Below are 18,182 nucleotides of genomic sequence, written 5' to 3' on the forward strand. Positions count from 1 at the left end.
GGGTGACTACTCCAACAATCATTTTGATATCTATATCACAATACCTGTGGATGGCCTAATTCCAATCCTGAACAGCACATGGCCAAGTTATAAAATAGGCCCAGTATTTCTTTGATGAATCTTCATCTGTATGGTTTTTGATACATAACCCCTACTCCAGGTCATAATATCCTCAACCTGAAATTTTGAATGGCTCCACCAGGACTAGGGCACTGAGGACGCCTTAAATGGTACAATACTGTTTGTGGTGAGTTAATAGATTTTGAGTGAAGTTGTTCTGCTCCCCTGGTTTTGTTTAGACAGACCTTGTGTTCTGGTTAAGGCATTAATAATTTTATGGCCAGTCACAAGAATGTCAGGGGTTTTTCTCCTACTCCGATATATACAAATTATTTTGCTATCTATATCAACACAAGTTCTAACACATTTACTGCAAACATTGCAGTGTTATATTGGTGTTAGTGACCAATACTGCAACAGACCTTGTAGTTTAAAGATACTACTGCAAAAAATGCATTATTACCAAAGTAAATTGTCAATACCAGTGTGCAGTGTGTTTGCAGAAGCAGATGGACATTTAATTGAGCCTCTGTCTTTAAAATACAGAAAAAAAAAAACATTATAAATTTGCTAGTACCATTTAATAACCTGTGTATCAAACCTGTGACTTTTCAGTCTGGGAGTTGTAGTCCTTTCCTCTTATACCTCCTGTAGAAGCCTCTGATATCACATAGTAACAGACAAGACATGCTTGGAGTTGTAATCCTCTCCTCTTATACCTCCTCCTGTAATGTCGTCTGATATCACATTATAACGGGCTGGACATGCTGGAAGTTGTAGTCCTCTCCTCCTGTAATGTCCTCTGATATCACATAATAACAGACTGGACATGCTGGGAGTTGTAGTCCTCTCCTCTTCTACCTCCTCCTGTAATGTCCTCTGATACCACATAATAATGGGCTGGACATGCTGGGAGTTGTAGTCCTCTCCTCTTCTATCTCCTCCTGTAATGTCCTCTGATATCAACTAATAACAGGCTGGACATGCTGGGAGTTGTAGTCCTCTCCTACCTCCTCCTGTAATGTCCTCTGATATCACATAATAACAGGCTGGACATGCTGGGAGTTGTAGTCCTCTCCTCCCTCCTCCTGTAATGTCCTCTGATATCACAAAATAACATCCTGGACATGCTGGGAGTTATAGTACACTCATTATACCTCCTCCTTGCTAATATATAGTGTTATTCAATGGAGGCCGCTGATTGACTGGTTTGGTCACATGCCCCCCAATCACCAACCATATTCAGGACAGGAGAACCATACAAGCAGTGAGACCAATTGGGAGAAAAAAAGTAGCAACTGTATAATAATAAGGACTTTAGAGCAGATCTTCTAAAGACATTTTATTACTGACTGTATGTTTTCAGCACATTTCTGAAAATAAAGAGCAGCCAAACCCTTTGACCTCACAGTATGTTTGTGGAGTGTAAGAGGAAAGCAAAGAACCCGGCGGAAACCCAACACAAACACAGGGAGAACATACAAACTCCATGCAGATGTTGTCCTTGGTCAGATTTGAACCCAGGACCCCAGTGCTGCAAGATAACGAAGCTGATCAGTAATCTGCCATGCTCAGTGCATTACTGCAAATTCTATTAATTATTGCTGTTTTCTTCTATTCCATCAGCTTTATCTGTATATACTGTACGACTGAAGATCAGATATCGATGTGTCCACATGGTACATAAATGTCTCCATGAGGAGACCTTACAGTATGTCCTCTGGATTCTCCTGCAGTGTGGGTGGAGGTGTGAATACAGTAAGAAGAAGCAAGGTCCATAGGGACAATTCATCATCACTGCTCTGACAGTAAATAAAGTCCTATTTTTCTGTTATAACATTTCCCACATTCTCAACAGGATTATGGTTTATTCTATGTGAATTCTATGATGAGTTTCAGAATTTAATTTCCTTGTAAAACATTATTCTTAGGCCCCACACACACAACCGTAGTTCCGTTCCGCGTTTGATCCACATTTAAATGGGGCAAAAGATACACAAAGCACACTGTGTGCTGTCATCATCCGTATATCTGTTTTGCAGACAAGAATAAGCATTTGCAACATACTGTGGGACCTGCGGAAGGGAAAATGTGGGATTAACGTGGTCGGTATGGGGTTTTTGCGGACAAAGAAAAAACAGATACAGCCGTGTGCATGAGGCCTTATACAACACATCAAAAAGATTTCTCTTCTGTATGAATTATCTTATGTTGAGCAAGATCGAATTTACTTATAAAACATATCCAACATTTGAACATGACTACGGCTTTTTGCCTATGTGAATTCGCTGATGTTGACTAAGGCTTGGTTTCGTTGTAAAGCATTTCCCACATTCTGCACATGAATAGGCCTTCTCTCCTGTGTGAATTATGTGATGTCTAACAAGTTGTGATTTGTGTGTAAAGCATTTCCCACATACTGAGCATGAATATGGCTTCTCTCCTGTGTGACTTCTCTGATGTAAAACAAGACATGTTTTGTTTATAAAACATTTCCCACATTCTGAACATAAATATGGTTTCTCTCCTGTGTGAATTCTCTGATGCTGATTAAGGCTTGGTTTCTGTGTAAAGCTTTTCCCACATTCTGAACATGAATATGGTTTCTCTCCTGTGTGAGTTCTCATATGTTGCTCAAGATTGGATTTCTTGGTAAAACATTTCCCACATTCTGAACATGAATATGGCTTCTCTCCTGTGTGACTTCTCTCATGTTTAACAAGCTGTGATTTACCTATAAAGCACTTGCTACATATGGAGCATGAATAAGGCTTCGCTCCTGTGTGACTTTTCTTATGAGTAACAAAATGTGATTTATTTATAAAACATTTCCCACATTCTGGACATGAATATGGCTTCTCTCCTGTGTGAATTCTCCAATGTGTAAGGAGATATGATTTAGTTGTGAAACATTTACCACATTCTGAACATGAATAAGGCCTCTCTCCTGTGTGAATTCTCTTATGTCTAGCAAGACCTGACTGATTTGTAAAACATTTCTCACAATCTGAACATGAAAATGGCTTCTCTCCAGTGTGAATTCTTTTATGTTTAACAAGAGTTGCTTTCTGGGTAAAACATTTCCCACATTCTGAACATGAATACGGCTTCTCTCCTGTGTGACTTCGCTCATGTTTAACAAGATCTGAATTACTTATAAAGCATTTGCCACATATTGAACATGAATACGGCTTCTTTCCTGTTGGATATATAACAAAAAAGAAAATTAAAAAATTAAAATACTTGGTTGGCTTACCACTGATGATGGATAAATGTAGAATATACAGATAGGGCTGTATACAGTCACTCAGACTTATGAGGTGATTGATCAATATTGTTATGCAACAGTTTCTGTTATCTCAGGAATTCATCGATGCCACTTTGTAAAGTATAATGATTCACGTGTCAGCAAGTGATCCAGACAATAAACATAAAAGTGCGCAAAAGTCTCTTACTGCATCTATACTTTAATAATAATACATATTACCGATTTCTTTACAGGCATATCTTGCGTCTATAAAACCAGTAATATGTACTAGCTTTCTAAGTATAGAAAACCACCATTCTCAACATGGTAGAGCTACTTCCAAAAGGCAAATGTTTTGCCTTCCATATAGAGGGTCTCAGGTTCAAATTCCAAGAGACGTACATTTTCCCTCAGTTAATATTTTCTTCCTCATTTAAATAATAAAATTTAAAAGAAATTAAAATCGTATGCATACAGAAAAATGTCCTGCTGACAGTTATTCTGTACTTGCTAGGCTGTAAGTAGTGTATATGATATCAGGCTGTGACACAGCCCTGACAATCAATGGGAGCAGAGCATAGGGGCGTTACAAAAGCAGTGCTCCAAGGATTCAGCCCCACCCCATGGTGCTCAAACTTACCCATTTGCACATAAATAAAAAAGCAGATCTCTCTTCAGCTACTGAGAGTGCCGCTGACTTCTCAAACAGCTGATCTGGGGGGGGTCTCAGGTGTCAGACCCCCACCGATCAGATATTGTTAACCTATACAGAGGATAGAATCATCAGAACTAAATCCAGATAATAAAGACAGAAAACCAGGAGGAGAGGGGTCACAAGCTTCATAAATGGAGACGATGTCAGAGTTAGGCAATCCAGGAAACCACCGATGGGTGGAGATCACAGCCCTAACAGAACTTTACAGGAACAATTCACAGAAATTAACAAAATAGCGGAACAATTAGTGATGAATATCGTATCAGTTGGACTCTCTGAGGTGGAAGTGTTCGTCTTTTGTCTATTACAGGTATTTTCACATTGGGATGGTTTACAGAAACATGGACACTGGAATAGACCCCCAGTGTATTTGATTGGCTATCTCCAAGCTCTTTAGGAAAGCCTACCACCTCTAATAAGCACGCACCCAGACAGATGAGCAGCCTTCACCCTCACCTAGTGTCTCCTGTAGATTGTAAGCTCTCATGGGAAGGGTCCTCTCCCCCACTGTACCAGTCAGTTAATAAGTTGATGCTCGATGCACGTGTTTTATTTTATGTACGTGAACCCCCTTTTAGGTGTACAGCTGCCTGGAATTAATGGCAAGTAAAAAAAATAATGATATTTGTTACAGACGCAATGATACCTAATATGTGTGTTTTTTCTTTTTTTTTCTATTTTTTATTATAAAATCAGGGGAAAGGGGCGTTTTTTTTACTTGAAAACTATTTTTTTTTAAATTAATATTATTTCTGACTTTAACTCTTGGGGGTCTGATCCCCTCCGCAATGCATTACAATACATACACTGTGTGCAGAATTATTAGGCAAAGGAGTATTTTGACCACATCATCCTCTTTATGCATGTTGTCTTACTCCAAGCTGTATAGGCTCGAAAGCCTACTACCAATTAAGCATATTAGGTGATGTGCATCTCTGTAATAAGAAGGGGTGTGGTCTAATGACATCAACACCCTATATTAGGTGTGCATAATTATTAGGCAATTCCTTTGGCAAAATGGGTCAAAAGAAGGACTTGACAGGCTCAGAAAAGTCAAAAATAGTGAGATATCTTGCAGAGGGATACAGCACTCTTAAAATTGCAAAGCTTCTGAAGCGTGATCATCGAACAATCAAGCGTTTCATTCAAAATAGTCAACAGGGTCGCAAGAAGCGTGTGGAAAAACCAAGGCGCAAAATAACTGCCCATGAACTGAGAAAAGTCAAGCGTGCAGCTGCCAAGATGCCACTTGCCACCAGTTTGGCCATATTTCAGAGCGGCAACATCACTGGAGTGCCCAAAAGCACAAGGTGTGCAATACTCAGAGACATGGCCAAGGTAAGAAAGGCTGAAAGACGACCACCACTGAACAAGACACACAAGCTGAAACGTCAAGACTGGCCAAGAAATATCTCAAGACTGATTTTTCTAAGGTTTTATGGACTGATGAAATGGGAGTGAGTCTTGATGGGCCAGATGGATGGGCCCGTGGCTGGATTGGTAAAGGGCAGAGAGCTCCAGTCCGACTCAGACGCCAGCAAGGTGGAGGTGGAGTACTGGTTTGGTCTGGTATCATCAAAGATGAGCTTGTGGGGCCTTTTCGGGTTGAGGATGGAGTCAAGCTCAACTCCCAGTCCTACTGCCAGTTTCTGGAAGACACCTTCTTCAAGCAGTGGTACAGGAAGAAGTCTGCATCCTTCAAGAAAAACATGATTTTCATGCAGGACAATGCTCCATCACATGCGTCCAAGTACTCCACAGCGTGGCTGGCAAGAAAGGGTATAAAAGAAGAAAATCTAATGACATGGCCTCCTTGTTCACCTGATCTGAACCCCATTGAGAACCTATGGTCCATCATCAAATGTGAGATTTACAAGGAGGGAAAACAGTACACCTCTCTGAACAGTGTCTGGGAGGCTGTGGTTGCTGCTGCACGCAATGTTGATGGTGAACAGATCAAAACACTGACAGAATCCATGGATGGCAGGCTTTTGAGTGTCCTTGCAAAGAAAGGTGGCTATATTGGTCACTGATTTGTTTTTGTTTTGTTTTTGAATGTCAGAAATGTATATTTGTGAATGTTGAGATGTTATATTGGTTTCACTGGTAAAAATAAATAATTGAAATGGGTATATATTTGTTTTTTGTTAAGTTGCCTAATAATTATGCACAGTAATAGTCACCTGCACACACAGATATCCCCCTAAAATAGCTAAAACTAAAAACAAACTAAAAACTACTTCCAAAAAAATTCAGCTTTGATATTAATGAGTTTTTTGGGTTCATTGAGAACATGGTTGTTGTTCAATAATAAAATTAATCCTCAAAAATACAACTTGCCTAATAATTCTGCACTCCCTGTATGTATTGGAATGCATTGCCTGTTAGTGTATTACACAGAGTAATAGACTAACAGCTTGCCTAGGAAACGCGGCCTGGGCTGGATCTCCTGGGCACCCGTAGAAGGCAGGCCCCGATGCCGTACAAGGCCCGATGCCGTACAAGGCATTGGGCAGCCTCTGCATGGCATCAGGCTGCCTTCTCACCCATCGGGTCCCCGCTGGGCTCCCTCACCCGCAACAAACCCCTTCTATGCTGCGGTCACTGATGCCGGCGCATACAGCAGGGGTCCGGCTAATGGGAACAGCCGGTCCCCTGCAGCTGATCGGGTGGGCGCAGCTCCTGCACCTGCCCGATCAGCGCGCCGTAATAGTACTGCGCTGGGGGGCGGCAAGTCACGTCCTGCTGCGCCGTACTATTACGGCGCTGGGCGGGAAGGGGTTAAATAAGTGTCTATGACTTTTCGTAATTTAGACATAAGGTTTATTAGATGACGGCACAAAGTGAAAGTAGGAGTCACACAGTTTTGTGACAGAACGGCTGAATATTTTTAATAAAAACCAACTGACAATTAGATTTTTAGCCCAAAATGAGTGAAATGCTATCATAAAAAAAATTGCCCCTGAAGGTGTACATAGCCTTTAAGAAACCTCCTGATCCCCTTATTCCATACCTGTGGTCACATCTCCTGGAATGTCCTCCTCCATCTCACTCCTACACGGGGTTTCGCCCATCATCCGCTCTTCTTCATCCTCCACTTTAACAATAGTCAGATCTTCCCCCTGATTTGTCATGTGTAATAATTCAGTACAATACAGCAGACAGGTGGGAAATCTAACAGATCCACATAAGAGACCCCCACCATCTATGACCCCTCTATGACTGCAGGACCCCCCTATATAGATGTGTATAGGGCTCAGCTCCATCTACCTGATGGTCCTCTGGCCAGTCCTGGGAATACAGAGGACGGGGACATCTCTCGGGGGGACTTCTTTCTATGAGTCTGAGTCTATCTGTAGGAAACACACAGCGACAGGAGAGAATATTACATGTGATGATGAGATGATGGGAGTAGTATCCAGGTGACCCATGACAGCCCCCCTCCTTACAGTGCTGATCGCCCCATAAATCCGTCTCCTCTTCTTCTTCTTCATCTTTAACCTCAACCTTAATATCCATCAGATTTTCATCCTAAACAACAGAAAAGAAAGCCAACTATCGTTATTGGTAATTTATTTTTCATGAAATCTCCATGATGACATCTGCCCATGAGATGATCCTTCCCCTACCAAGCAGAGACCAGAAGCTTATTCTTCTCAGGGTCTTCTGAACCCAGAAGACTCTAAATAGAATTTCTGTATTTATTCATACATTTTTGGTTGGGAAGTTACATTGTGCCGCCGTGGAGGAACTACTGGTAAGGCTAACTTTCCCTGTCATCCTCCACCATGGCACCTGACCATGAGATCTACCAGATCAGTCACAGTCTATGGAGGGACTACTGCTTAGAGCACTTTCTCCCCAAACGCTAATTCTCATGTTGAATGAATACCCGCTCTATAATGTTTCACAGAAGTATGAGGAATAGCCCAAGCTGCTGCCCTACAAATGTGTTAAGTGGAGGCAGATGCCCCTCTGCCCAAGTAGTGGATGAAGCTCTAGTCAGGTGGGCTTTTACTTGTCAGACAGCTCCTTCTCTATGGTTCTGTAGGATTCACAAGTAGCCATTCTACTCAACCTTGGGATGGAAATCTTGGAAGCTTCCATGAGATGTGTGGGGGGGGGACATATTCCTTAGTCACTGGATGTAATAATGCATTAAATGTGGCACATGACAGGTACGGGTGTAGTGAGGAGATGCATAGGGAGGGTGACAGCTATAAAATGGACACTATGATCTGTGGAGCGAACTGAACCCAAAAAATAAACACCTCAGTCTTCATCAGGCACAGATATAGCACTGAGTAATAGCAGCCCTGTGAGAACGGTGACAAGCGGAAACTATGACGCGCTCTACGCCTTCGCATAGCCATATGAGGAATTATTTTTTGTAAAACAAATTGTACCTTCTAATGGGACAATTAAATATCACAATTCCGCATTGCTTCATGGGTTTAATTTTGCCGATATCGCACTGATTATTTATACTTAAAAAATAAATACCACATTTATATAATTTTAGGGGTTTTGTTTTTACAGCGTTCCCTATGAGATAAAACTGACCTGTTCTCTCCATTCTCCGGGTCAGTACGATTACAGTGATACCACATTTTTATAGCTTTATGGGTGTTGTGTTTACGGCATTTCCTATAAGTTAAAACTGACCTGTTCCCTTCATTGTCCGGGTCAGTACGATTACAGCGATACCACATTTATATAGTTTTATGGGTTTTGTTTTTACAGCTTTCCCTATGAGATAAAACTGACCTGTTCTCTTCATTCTCCGGTCAGTACGATTACAGTGATACCACATTTATATAGTTTTATGGGTTTTGTTTTTACAGCTTTCCCTATGAGATAAAACTGACCTGTTCTCTTCATTCTCCGGTCAGTACGATTACAGTGATACCACATTTATATAGTTTTATGGGTTTTGTTTTTACAGCTTTCCCTATGAGATAAAACTGACCTGTTCCCTTCATTCTCCGGTCAGTACGATTACTGTGATACCACATTTATATAGTTTTATAGGGTTTGTATTTACAGTGTTCCCTATAAGATAAAACTGACCTGTTCTCTTCATTCTCCGGTCAGTACGATTACAGTGATACCACATTTATATAGTTTTATGGGTTTTGTTTTTACAGCGTTCGCTATGAGATAAAACTGACCTGTTCTCTTCATTCTCCGGGTCAGTACGATTACAGTGATACCACATTTATATAGTTTTATGGGTTTTGTTTTTACAGCGTTCTCTATGAGATAAAACTGACCTGTTCTCTTCATTCTCCGGGTCAGTACGATTACAGTGATACCACATTTATATAGTTTATGGGTTTTGTTTGTACAGCGTTCCCTATGATATAAAACTGACCTGTTCCCTTCATTCTCCGGGTCAGTACGATTACAGTGATACCACATTTATATAGTTTTATGGGTTTTGTTTTTACAGCGTTCCCTATGAGATAAAACTGACCTGTTCTCTTCATTCTCCAGGTCAGTACGATTACAGTGATACCACATTTATATAGTTTTATGGGTTTTGTTTTTACAGCGTTCCCTATGAGATAAAACTGACCTGTTCTCTTCATTCTCCAGGTCAGTACGATTACAGTGATACCACATTTATATAGTTTTATGGGTTTTGTTTTTACAGCGTTCCCCATGAAATAAAACTGACCTGTTCTCTTCATTCTCCGGGTCAGTACGATTACAGCGATACCACATTTATATAGTTTTATGGGTTTTGTATTTACAGCGTTCCCTATGAGATAAAACTGTCCTGTTCTCTTCATTCTCCGGGTCAGTACAATTACAGTGATACCACATTTATATGGTTTTATGGGTTTTGTTTTACAGCGTTCCCTATGAGATAAAACTGACCTGTTCTCTTCATTCTCCGGGTCAGTACGATTACAGTGATACCACATTTATATAGTTTTATGGGTTTTGTTTTTACAGCGTTCCATATGAGATAAAACTGTCCTGTTCTCTTCATTCTCCGGGTCAGTACGATTACAGTGATACCACATTTATATAGTTTTATGGGTTTTGTTTTTACAGCGTTCTCTATGAGATAAAACTGACCTGTTCTCTTCATTCTCCGGGTCAGTACAATTACAGTGATACCACATTTATATAGTTTATGGGTTTTGTTTTTACAGCGTTCCCTATGATATAAAACTGACCTGTTCCCTTCATTCTCCGGGTCAGTACAATTACAGTGATACCACATTTATATAGTTTTATGGGTTTTGTATTTACAGCGTTCCCTATGAGATAAAACTGACCTGTTCTCTTCATTCTCCGGGTCAGTACAATTACAGTGATACCACATTTATATAGTTTATGGGTTTTGTTTTTACAGCGTTCCCTATGATATAAAACTGACCTGTTCCCTTCATTCTCCGGGTCAGTACAATTACAGTGATACCACATTTATATAGTTTTATGGGTTTTGTATTTACAGCGTTCCCTATGAGATAAAACTGACCTGTTCTCTTCATTCTCCGGGTCAGTACGATTACAGTGATACCACAGGATACCACCATTTTGGAGTGTGCATGACTTTTTGATCACTTTATATTCCCATTTTTGGGTGAAGTAACCAAAAAAGAACAAAACATTATTTTCTTTTCCATTCACAACACAGGTTAAATACTATTAATATTTTCATGTTTTGGGACACACATATTATTAATAATCTTAAATTTTTTTATGGTTTATTTTACTTTGTAAAATGGGGAAAGGCGTCATTTGAATGAATTTTTAGCTTTTTTAAAAATATTTTAAAAAACTTCTTTTCACATTTATTATATAACCCCCCTCCCCCATGTGACTGTCTGATCACCCTTACCATAGATTGCAATAGTTACCTGCAATGAGTTACCACTGGAGTCTACGGGGACTTTCTATGGCAGGCCTTCGAGCCTTCATACAGTCCTAGGCTGCCTTAGCAGCCGAATAGCTCCTGCAATCCCATCATGGTGAAGCCGTTCCATCACCTGGAGCACAGCGCACCTGATAAATGACCACTCAAGTGTCATTGACCACTGCATCTGGATGTCTGCTGTGTAAAACAGCAAACGCCTGGCAGCTATGGAGCTCAGTGGGCACCATTTTTAAAGGGTCCTATATATCTATACAGCGGATGTTAGGAAAGGGTTCATAAAAACATCTGGGCTGCTGACTTCGAATACCTTTAAAGGTGTTTCCCCCCCCCCCCCCAGAGGCATTATGATAATAGAGGTCAGCTGGTATTAAAAAATAGAAAAACTAAATTCAAATATCAAAAAGACCCTTAAATCTCAGTTTTTATTAGAATCATGTAACAGCCCTGGTCAGTAGATAGGTTCACATTTAGAAAGATACACAAAGAATATGTCAAAAAAATGAGAAACAGCGATTATGGATGGTGAGGTAAGAAGGGAAAAGGATACTCTACAATGGGATAGTTTTCCCTACAGAGACCCTATTAACCCCTCAGCCCGGAGACGACTCCTAATGGTGGGGCCTCTCCGTCCTCCTGTCTATCCAAATTCACCCTATCAAACCCTGATCGGTTCAAATTTCCCTTTTACCCCGACACGGTTCCCCCAGACAGGGTTCCTCAGGGGGTCCGTGTGGGGAAGAAAGAAGGCCCAAATACTAAATACTGGGTGATAAATCCCGATAATGCAAATAGGGAAACTGGCTGTGTTGATAAACAATGAGAAAGCTTAGGCTACATCACATGTGGTCCCAGGCGGTCAGGATGACAAAGCTCCACCAAAAATTAGTCTAAACCAGGAAGAGAAACAAAGATGCTGTGGCATCAGATAATGGCGCTACAGGCCATTACTCACATGTGTACGTCCCCATTGTGTAGCCAGTTCCCTAATAGGTGGGCCATGACGCAGAGACATAAAGCATCAGACTCCGGGTTTAAAAAGCAAGGCACCGCGAGACTTCCTCCCGCCGAAATAGACACTTCCGGTAGGTGGAACGCACAGCTACGCGACGCCCGCTACTTCCGGGTCTGAGGAACGCAAGCGATGCTTCCGGTGCTGTGCAGATTTTAAGGGTCTTTTTTTTATATTTGAATTTAGTTTTTCTATAGATTTATGGGACTCAATTAATATCCACGGTATATCTACATATGTTAATGAATATTAAAGAATAGCAAGAATCAGGGGAAACGCCATGTGACATCTATAAGGAGTTATAAAGATGTTCTTGACAGGTCCGGGGGAATGGTGGTAGTACAGATACGTGATTACACGGTTGTAGGGAGAGGGCTCAAGAGCAGGGCTTCTACTGTACATGATGGGCGCTGGCTGTATGATACGAACGGCAATAATGCCAATCCCTGTCCAAGGCATCTGTGGGATTAGAAAGAGGGAATGGGCTCCCTCTGATGGGAGCCCCTGTGGCAAAATTGTGGGGCCTTGTGAAGGTTCTTAGGCCTGCAAAGCTATGTCTGAATCTCATAAACCAGGGATGCTCAACCTGCGGCCCTCCAGCTGTTGTAAAACTACCACTCCCACCATGCTCTGCTGTAGGCTGTTTAGGCATGCTGGGAGTGGTAGTTTTGCAACTGCTGGAGGGCCGCAGGTTGAGCATGCCTGCCATAAACTACAGTCCTGATCAAAAGTTTAAGACCACTTGAAAAATGGCAAAAAAATCCTATTTAGCATGGCTGGATCTTAACAAGGTTCCAAGTAGAGCTTCAACATGCAACAAGAAGAAATGGGAGGGAGACAAAAAAAATTTGAGCATTCAATTTAATGAAAACAACGAATAAACTGAAACAGGCTGTTTTTCAGCTGATCAAAAGTTTAGGACCACACCTCCAAAAAAAACCTAAACCCCTCCCAAAACAGAAATCCAACTTCCAAACATGAACTCAGTAATGAGTAGCTCCGCCGTTATTGTTTCGGCATGCTTGATGTTGTTTCCATGAGGTGAGTGGGAACATTTCTCCAAGTGGTGAAGACGGCCGCACGAAGGCCATCTACTGTCTGGAACTCTTGTCCATTTTTGTAACCTTCCCTTGCCATCCATCCCCAAAGGTTCTCAATTGGATTTAGATCAGGGGAACACGCAGGATGGGCCAAAAGAGTGATGTTATTCTCCTGGAAGAAGTCCCTTGTCCTGCGGGCATTGTGTACTGTAGCGTTGTCCTGTTGAAAACCCCAGTCGTTACCACACAGACGAGGGCCCTCAGTCATGAGGAATGCTCTCTGCAACATCTGGACATAGCCAGCGGACGTTTGACGCCCCTGCACTTCCTGAAGCTCCATTGTTCCACTGAAGGAAAAAGCCCCCCAGACAATTATGGCGCCCCCTCCACTGTGGCGCGTAGAAAACATCTCAGGTGGGATCTGCTTGTCATGCCAGTAACGTTGGAAACCATCAGGACCATCAAGGTTAAAAAATTTTCTCATCAGAGAATAAAACTTTCTTCCACCTTTGAATGTCCCATGTTTGGTGCTCTCTTTAAAGACGTTTTTTGTTTTTGAAGCCCTTCAGTCTCAGATGCCGTCTGATGGTTATGGGGCTGCAGTCAGCACCAGTAAGGGCCTTAATTTGGGTCGAGGATTGTCCAGTGTCTTGACGGACAGCCAATTGGATCCTCCGGCTCAGTGCTGAGGACATTTTTTTGGGTCTTCCACTTGACTTTTTTGTTCCATAACCCTCAGGATCATTTAAGAAATTCCAAATGACTGTCTTCCTGCGTCCCACCTCAGCAGCGATGGCGCGCTGTGAGAGACCCTGCTTATGCAGTTTAACAACCCGACCTTTTTTCCTTTGCCATCACAACGTGTGACTACCTGACAGAAGATGACAATGAATCCACATCTTTGCACAGATTTGGCCTTTTAAAGGCATGTGGTCCTAAACTTTTGATCAGCTGAAAAACAGCCTGTTTCAGTTTAATCGTTATTTTCAATTAATTGAATGCTCAAAAAATGTTTTGTCTCCCTCCCATTTCTTCTTGTTGCATGTTGAAGCTCTACTTGAAACCTTGTTAAGATCCAACAATGTAAAATATGATTTTTTGCCATTTTTCAAGTGGTCTTAAACTTTTGATCAGGACTGTATAACAGCATTCTATTGCAGTCTATGGGACAAGTGATCACAAGATTACCAGTACAAGATCCCTAAAAGAACAACAACATTACAATTAAAAGAAATTTGAAAGTTTAAAGCGAACCTTTCACCAGGATTTCACTTAATAAACTATCACCAGTACCTTATAGATCATCCTCATTGTGTTCCCATACAGTCTTGTCCCGCTTTCCTGGGATGTATATTCATGAAAAAAACGACTTATAAAGTCCTCGTTTCCAGCTCCTGCAGTCACGCTAGAAGTCAAGGGGGTAGCCCTTCCTTCACTCCGGGCTGTAACTCCCCTGCCCTAACCCCTCCTCTAAGTAGTGTAACTGACACCCGGCTCAGTCGCCGGGACCGCGCTTGTACAGGCGGCGCATGCGCCGTCGGACTCAAGCGCGATCCTGTAACTGAATCACGCATGCGCCGTCCCCGATGCCTGCCTGTCTTCTCTTCCTCACGCGCGATTCAGTTACAGGATCGCGCTTGAGTCCGACGGCGCATGCGCCGCCTGTACAAGCGCGGTCCCGGCGACTGAGCCGGGTGTCAGTTACACTACTTAGAGGAGGGGTTAGGGCAGGGGAGTTACAGCCCGGAGTGAAGGAAGGGCTACCCCCTTGACTTCTAGCGTGACTGCAGGAGCTGGAAACGAGGACTTTATAAGTCGTTTTTTTCATGAATATACATCCCAGGAAAGCGGGACAAGACCGTGTGCGAACACAATGAGGATGATCTATAAGGTACTGGTGATAGTTTATTAAGTGAAATCCAGGTGACAGGTTCGCTTTAAAAATAAAAAACCCAAAACATAAAAAATTCTAATCACTTCCCCCAAGTGAAACAAAACAAAAAAATGTTATGGGAAATGCCGACGCAAATAATTATTATTATTTTTTTTTTAATTTTCAAAGATTTTTAATTTGTAAAAAGTCATACAGCATTATCTGTTATCTCAGCCCTTCACCTCTCCAAATAGAACTATTTCACGACCCTGATCTCCTCATCCAATTATCTAAAAACAAACCTCTTTGGCACTTTTCACTCCCTCCGCTGCCCAAAAGTGCAGATGCCTAGTACAGACCTCCGTGCTGAAGATCTGGCCACCCGCTTCAAAGAGAAAATTGGAAATATCCTGCAGGAGACCATTTTCCTGCCTCTAATTATCATTAATCCATTTACCACCCACATCTCCTCCGCCTCATTCTCCACATTCAACCCAGTCACAGAAGAATTATTCTCCAGGCTCCTCTCTTCTACTTGCCCTACTGACCCTATTCTCTCCCACCTCCTCCCGTCTCTCTCCCCGGCTGTCACCTCTCACCTAACCAAAATCTTCAATCTCTCTCTTCTGGTATCTTTCGCTCTTCATTCAAATATTCTGTCATAACCCCATTCTCTTGACTCATCCTGCACAACTAACTACAGAGCAGTCTCCATTCTTCTCTTCATCTCTAAGCTCCTGGAGCGTCTACTCTCGCCTGATCCGCTATCTCTCTGATCTTCTCTACGTCATCCATTACAATCTGGTTTTCGCATTCTACAGAAACTGTCCTCACTAAAGTGACCAATGACCTCCTGACAGCTAAATGCTACGGTGACTACTCTCTACTAATGTATTTTTCGTTTGATAAGACGCACCTGATGATGAGACGCACCTAGGTTTTAGAGGAGGAAAATAGGGGGGGGGGGGGATTGAACCAAAAGGTGTGCTAAAATATTTAATAAAATAATAATATTTTACACTGTCATGGGGGATCTATGGATGACGCACTGTTATGGGGGATCTATGGATGACACACTGTTATGGGGGATCTATGGATGACACACTGTCATGGGGGATCTATGGATGACACACTGTTATGGGGGATCTATGGATGACGCACTGTTATGGGGGATCTATGGATGACGCACTGTTATGGGGGAATCTATGGATGACACACTGTCATGGGGGATCTATGGATGACACACTGTTATGGGGGATCTATGGATGACACACTGTTATGGGGGATCTCTGGATGACGCACTGTTATGAGGGATCTATGGATGACACACTGTTATGGGGGATCTATGGATGACGCACTGTTATGGGGGATCTATGGATGACACACTGTTATGGGGGATCTCTGGATGACACACTGTTATGGGGGATCTATGGATGACGCACTGTTATGGGGGATCTATGGATGACACACTGTCATGGGGGATCTATGGATGACACACTGTTATGGGGGATCTATGGATGACGCACTGTTATGGGGGATCTATGGATGACGCACTGTTATGGGGGATCTATGGATGACACACTGTCATGGGGGATCTATGGATGACACACTGTTATGGGGGAATCTATGGATGACACACTGTCATGGGGGATCTATGGATGACACACTGTTATGGGGGATCTATGGATGACGCACTGTCATGGGGGATCTATGGATGACACACTGTTATGGGGGATCTATGGATGACACACTGTTATGGGGGATCTCTGGATGACGCACTGTTATGAGGGATCTATGGATGACACACTGTTATGGGGGATCTTTGGATGACGCACTGTCATGGGGGATCTATGGATGACACACTGTTATGGGGGATCTATGGATGACGCACTGTTATGGGGGATCTATGGATGATGCACTATTATGGGGGATCTATGGATGACGCACTGTTATGGGGGATCTATGGATGACGCACTGTTATGGGGGATCTATGGATGACGCACTGTTATGGGGGATCTATGGATGACGCACTGTTATGGGGGATCTATGGATGACGCACTGTTATGGGGGATCTATGGATGACGCACTGTTATGGGGGATCTATGGATGACGCACTGTTATGGGGGATCTATGGATGACGCACTGTTATGGGGGATCTATGGATGACGCACTGTTATGGGGGATCTATGGATGACGCACTGTTATGGGGGATCTATGGATGACACACTGTTATGAGGATATTTGGGAGATCTTTGGACGATGCACTGTTATGTGACTATAACCCCCTCATTCTTTAGAATACACCCATGAACTGCATTACTGTACATTAGTGCATTCTTAAAGATGAGGGGGGTTATAGTCACATTTAATATCAGCAGTGTCCACAGACAATAATGTAATTGGCCTGTGTTTATATAAAAATGACTATAACCCTCCTCATCCATAAGAATGCATCTATTTACTGCAGTACATGGGTGTATTCTTAAGGATGAGGGGGGTTATAGTCACATTTAATATAAACACTGTCCAGAGACTGTAATGTAATTGACATGTGTTTATATTAAATGTGACTATAACCCCCCTCATCCTTGAATGCACCCATGGCCGGACTTACTGGTGGAGGCGGCAGTTCCAGCCGGTGCACACCACCAATCAGCAGTCCGTACAGGCAGGACTGCTCTTCTCTCCCCTCCTCTTCTATGGAGCGGACCTAGCCAGCAGCGGCGTACGTTGCATACTATGGGTGTGCGGGCTGGCGGCATTCAGCTTCACTTACGGTAAATCGCAGGATCAAGAGCAGGCTAATTAAAAGCTCCTGCAATCCAGTTGGCCAGCTTGATTTCCAACAGATTTGCTTTATAAGACGCTTCCCCCCCCCCCACTTTGAGAGGAAAAAAGTGCGTCTTATAAAGCGAAAAATAGGGTAATTCTCCCCGATCTATCTGCAGGCTTTGTCACTGTAGACACCATCTCCTCCTCACCATGCTCCGATCTATCGGCCTTAAGGATTCTTTTCTTCCTCTCTTTCTGGCCACCACTTCAATGTGTCGTTTGCTGGCTCTACCTCCCCTCCTCTCCCTCTTGCTGTTGGGGTCCCTCAGGGTCAGTTCCTCAGGTTCTCTCCTCTTTTGGACAGACTATCAGCAGATTTAGTTTTCAGTACCAGTCCTATGCTGATGACACCTACTATACCTCCCGTGGCATCACCCCGTCTGTACTACAAAACACCAGTGCTGTCCTCTGTATATCTGAAACTGAACGACTGGTGTTTTCTACTAACTTACCTAAATATAATCCTATAATCTCCATCCCGCCTCGGCAGCACATCCACTGTCTTAGTGTTATG

The 18,182-nt window shown here is 42.6% G+C and overlaps 1 protein-coding gene across 1 annotated transcript in view; it reads right to left on the reverse strand.

Annotated features, from left to right (window-relative positions):
* Positions 1-1,387: 1,387 nt before the first annotated feature.
* The window catches only part of LOC120998348 (zinc finger protein 501-like), a 308,112-nt gene continuing 291,317 nt past the window's right edge, over positions 1,388-18,182 (reverse strand). The window contains exons 4-7 of the mRNA XM_040429014.1: positions 7,472-7,553; positions 7,293-7,375; positions 7,036-7,156; positions 1,388-3,259 (exon numbers count right to left, since the gene is read on the reverse strand). Of these exons, the coding sequence (XP_040284948.1) occupies positions 2,322-3,259; positions 7,036-7,156; positions 7,293-7,375; positions 7,472-7,553 (1,224 nt within the window). The 3' untranslated portion in view covers positions 1,388-2,321. The remainder of the gene's footprint in view (positions 3,260-7,035; positions 7,157-7,292; positions 7,376-7,471; positions 7,554-18,182) is intronic.

Source organism: Bufo bufo, chromosome 4 (genome assembly GCF_905171765.1).
Source record: "Bufo bufo chromosome 4, aBufBuf1.1, whole genome shotgun sequence".
NCBI lineage: Eukaryota > Metazoa > Chordata > Amphibia > Anura > Bufonidae > Bufo > Bufo bufo.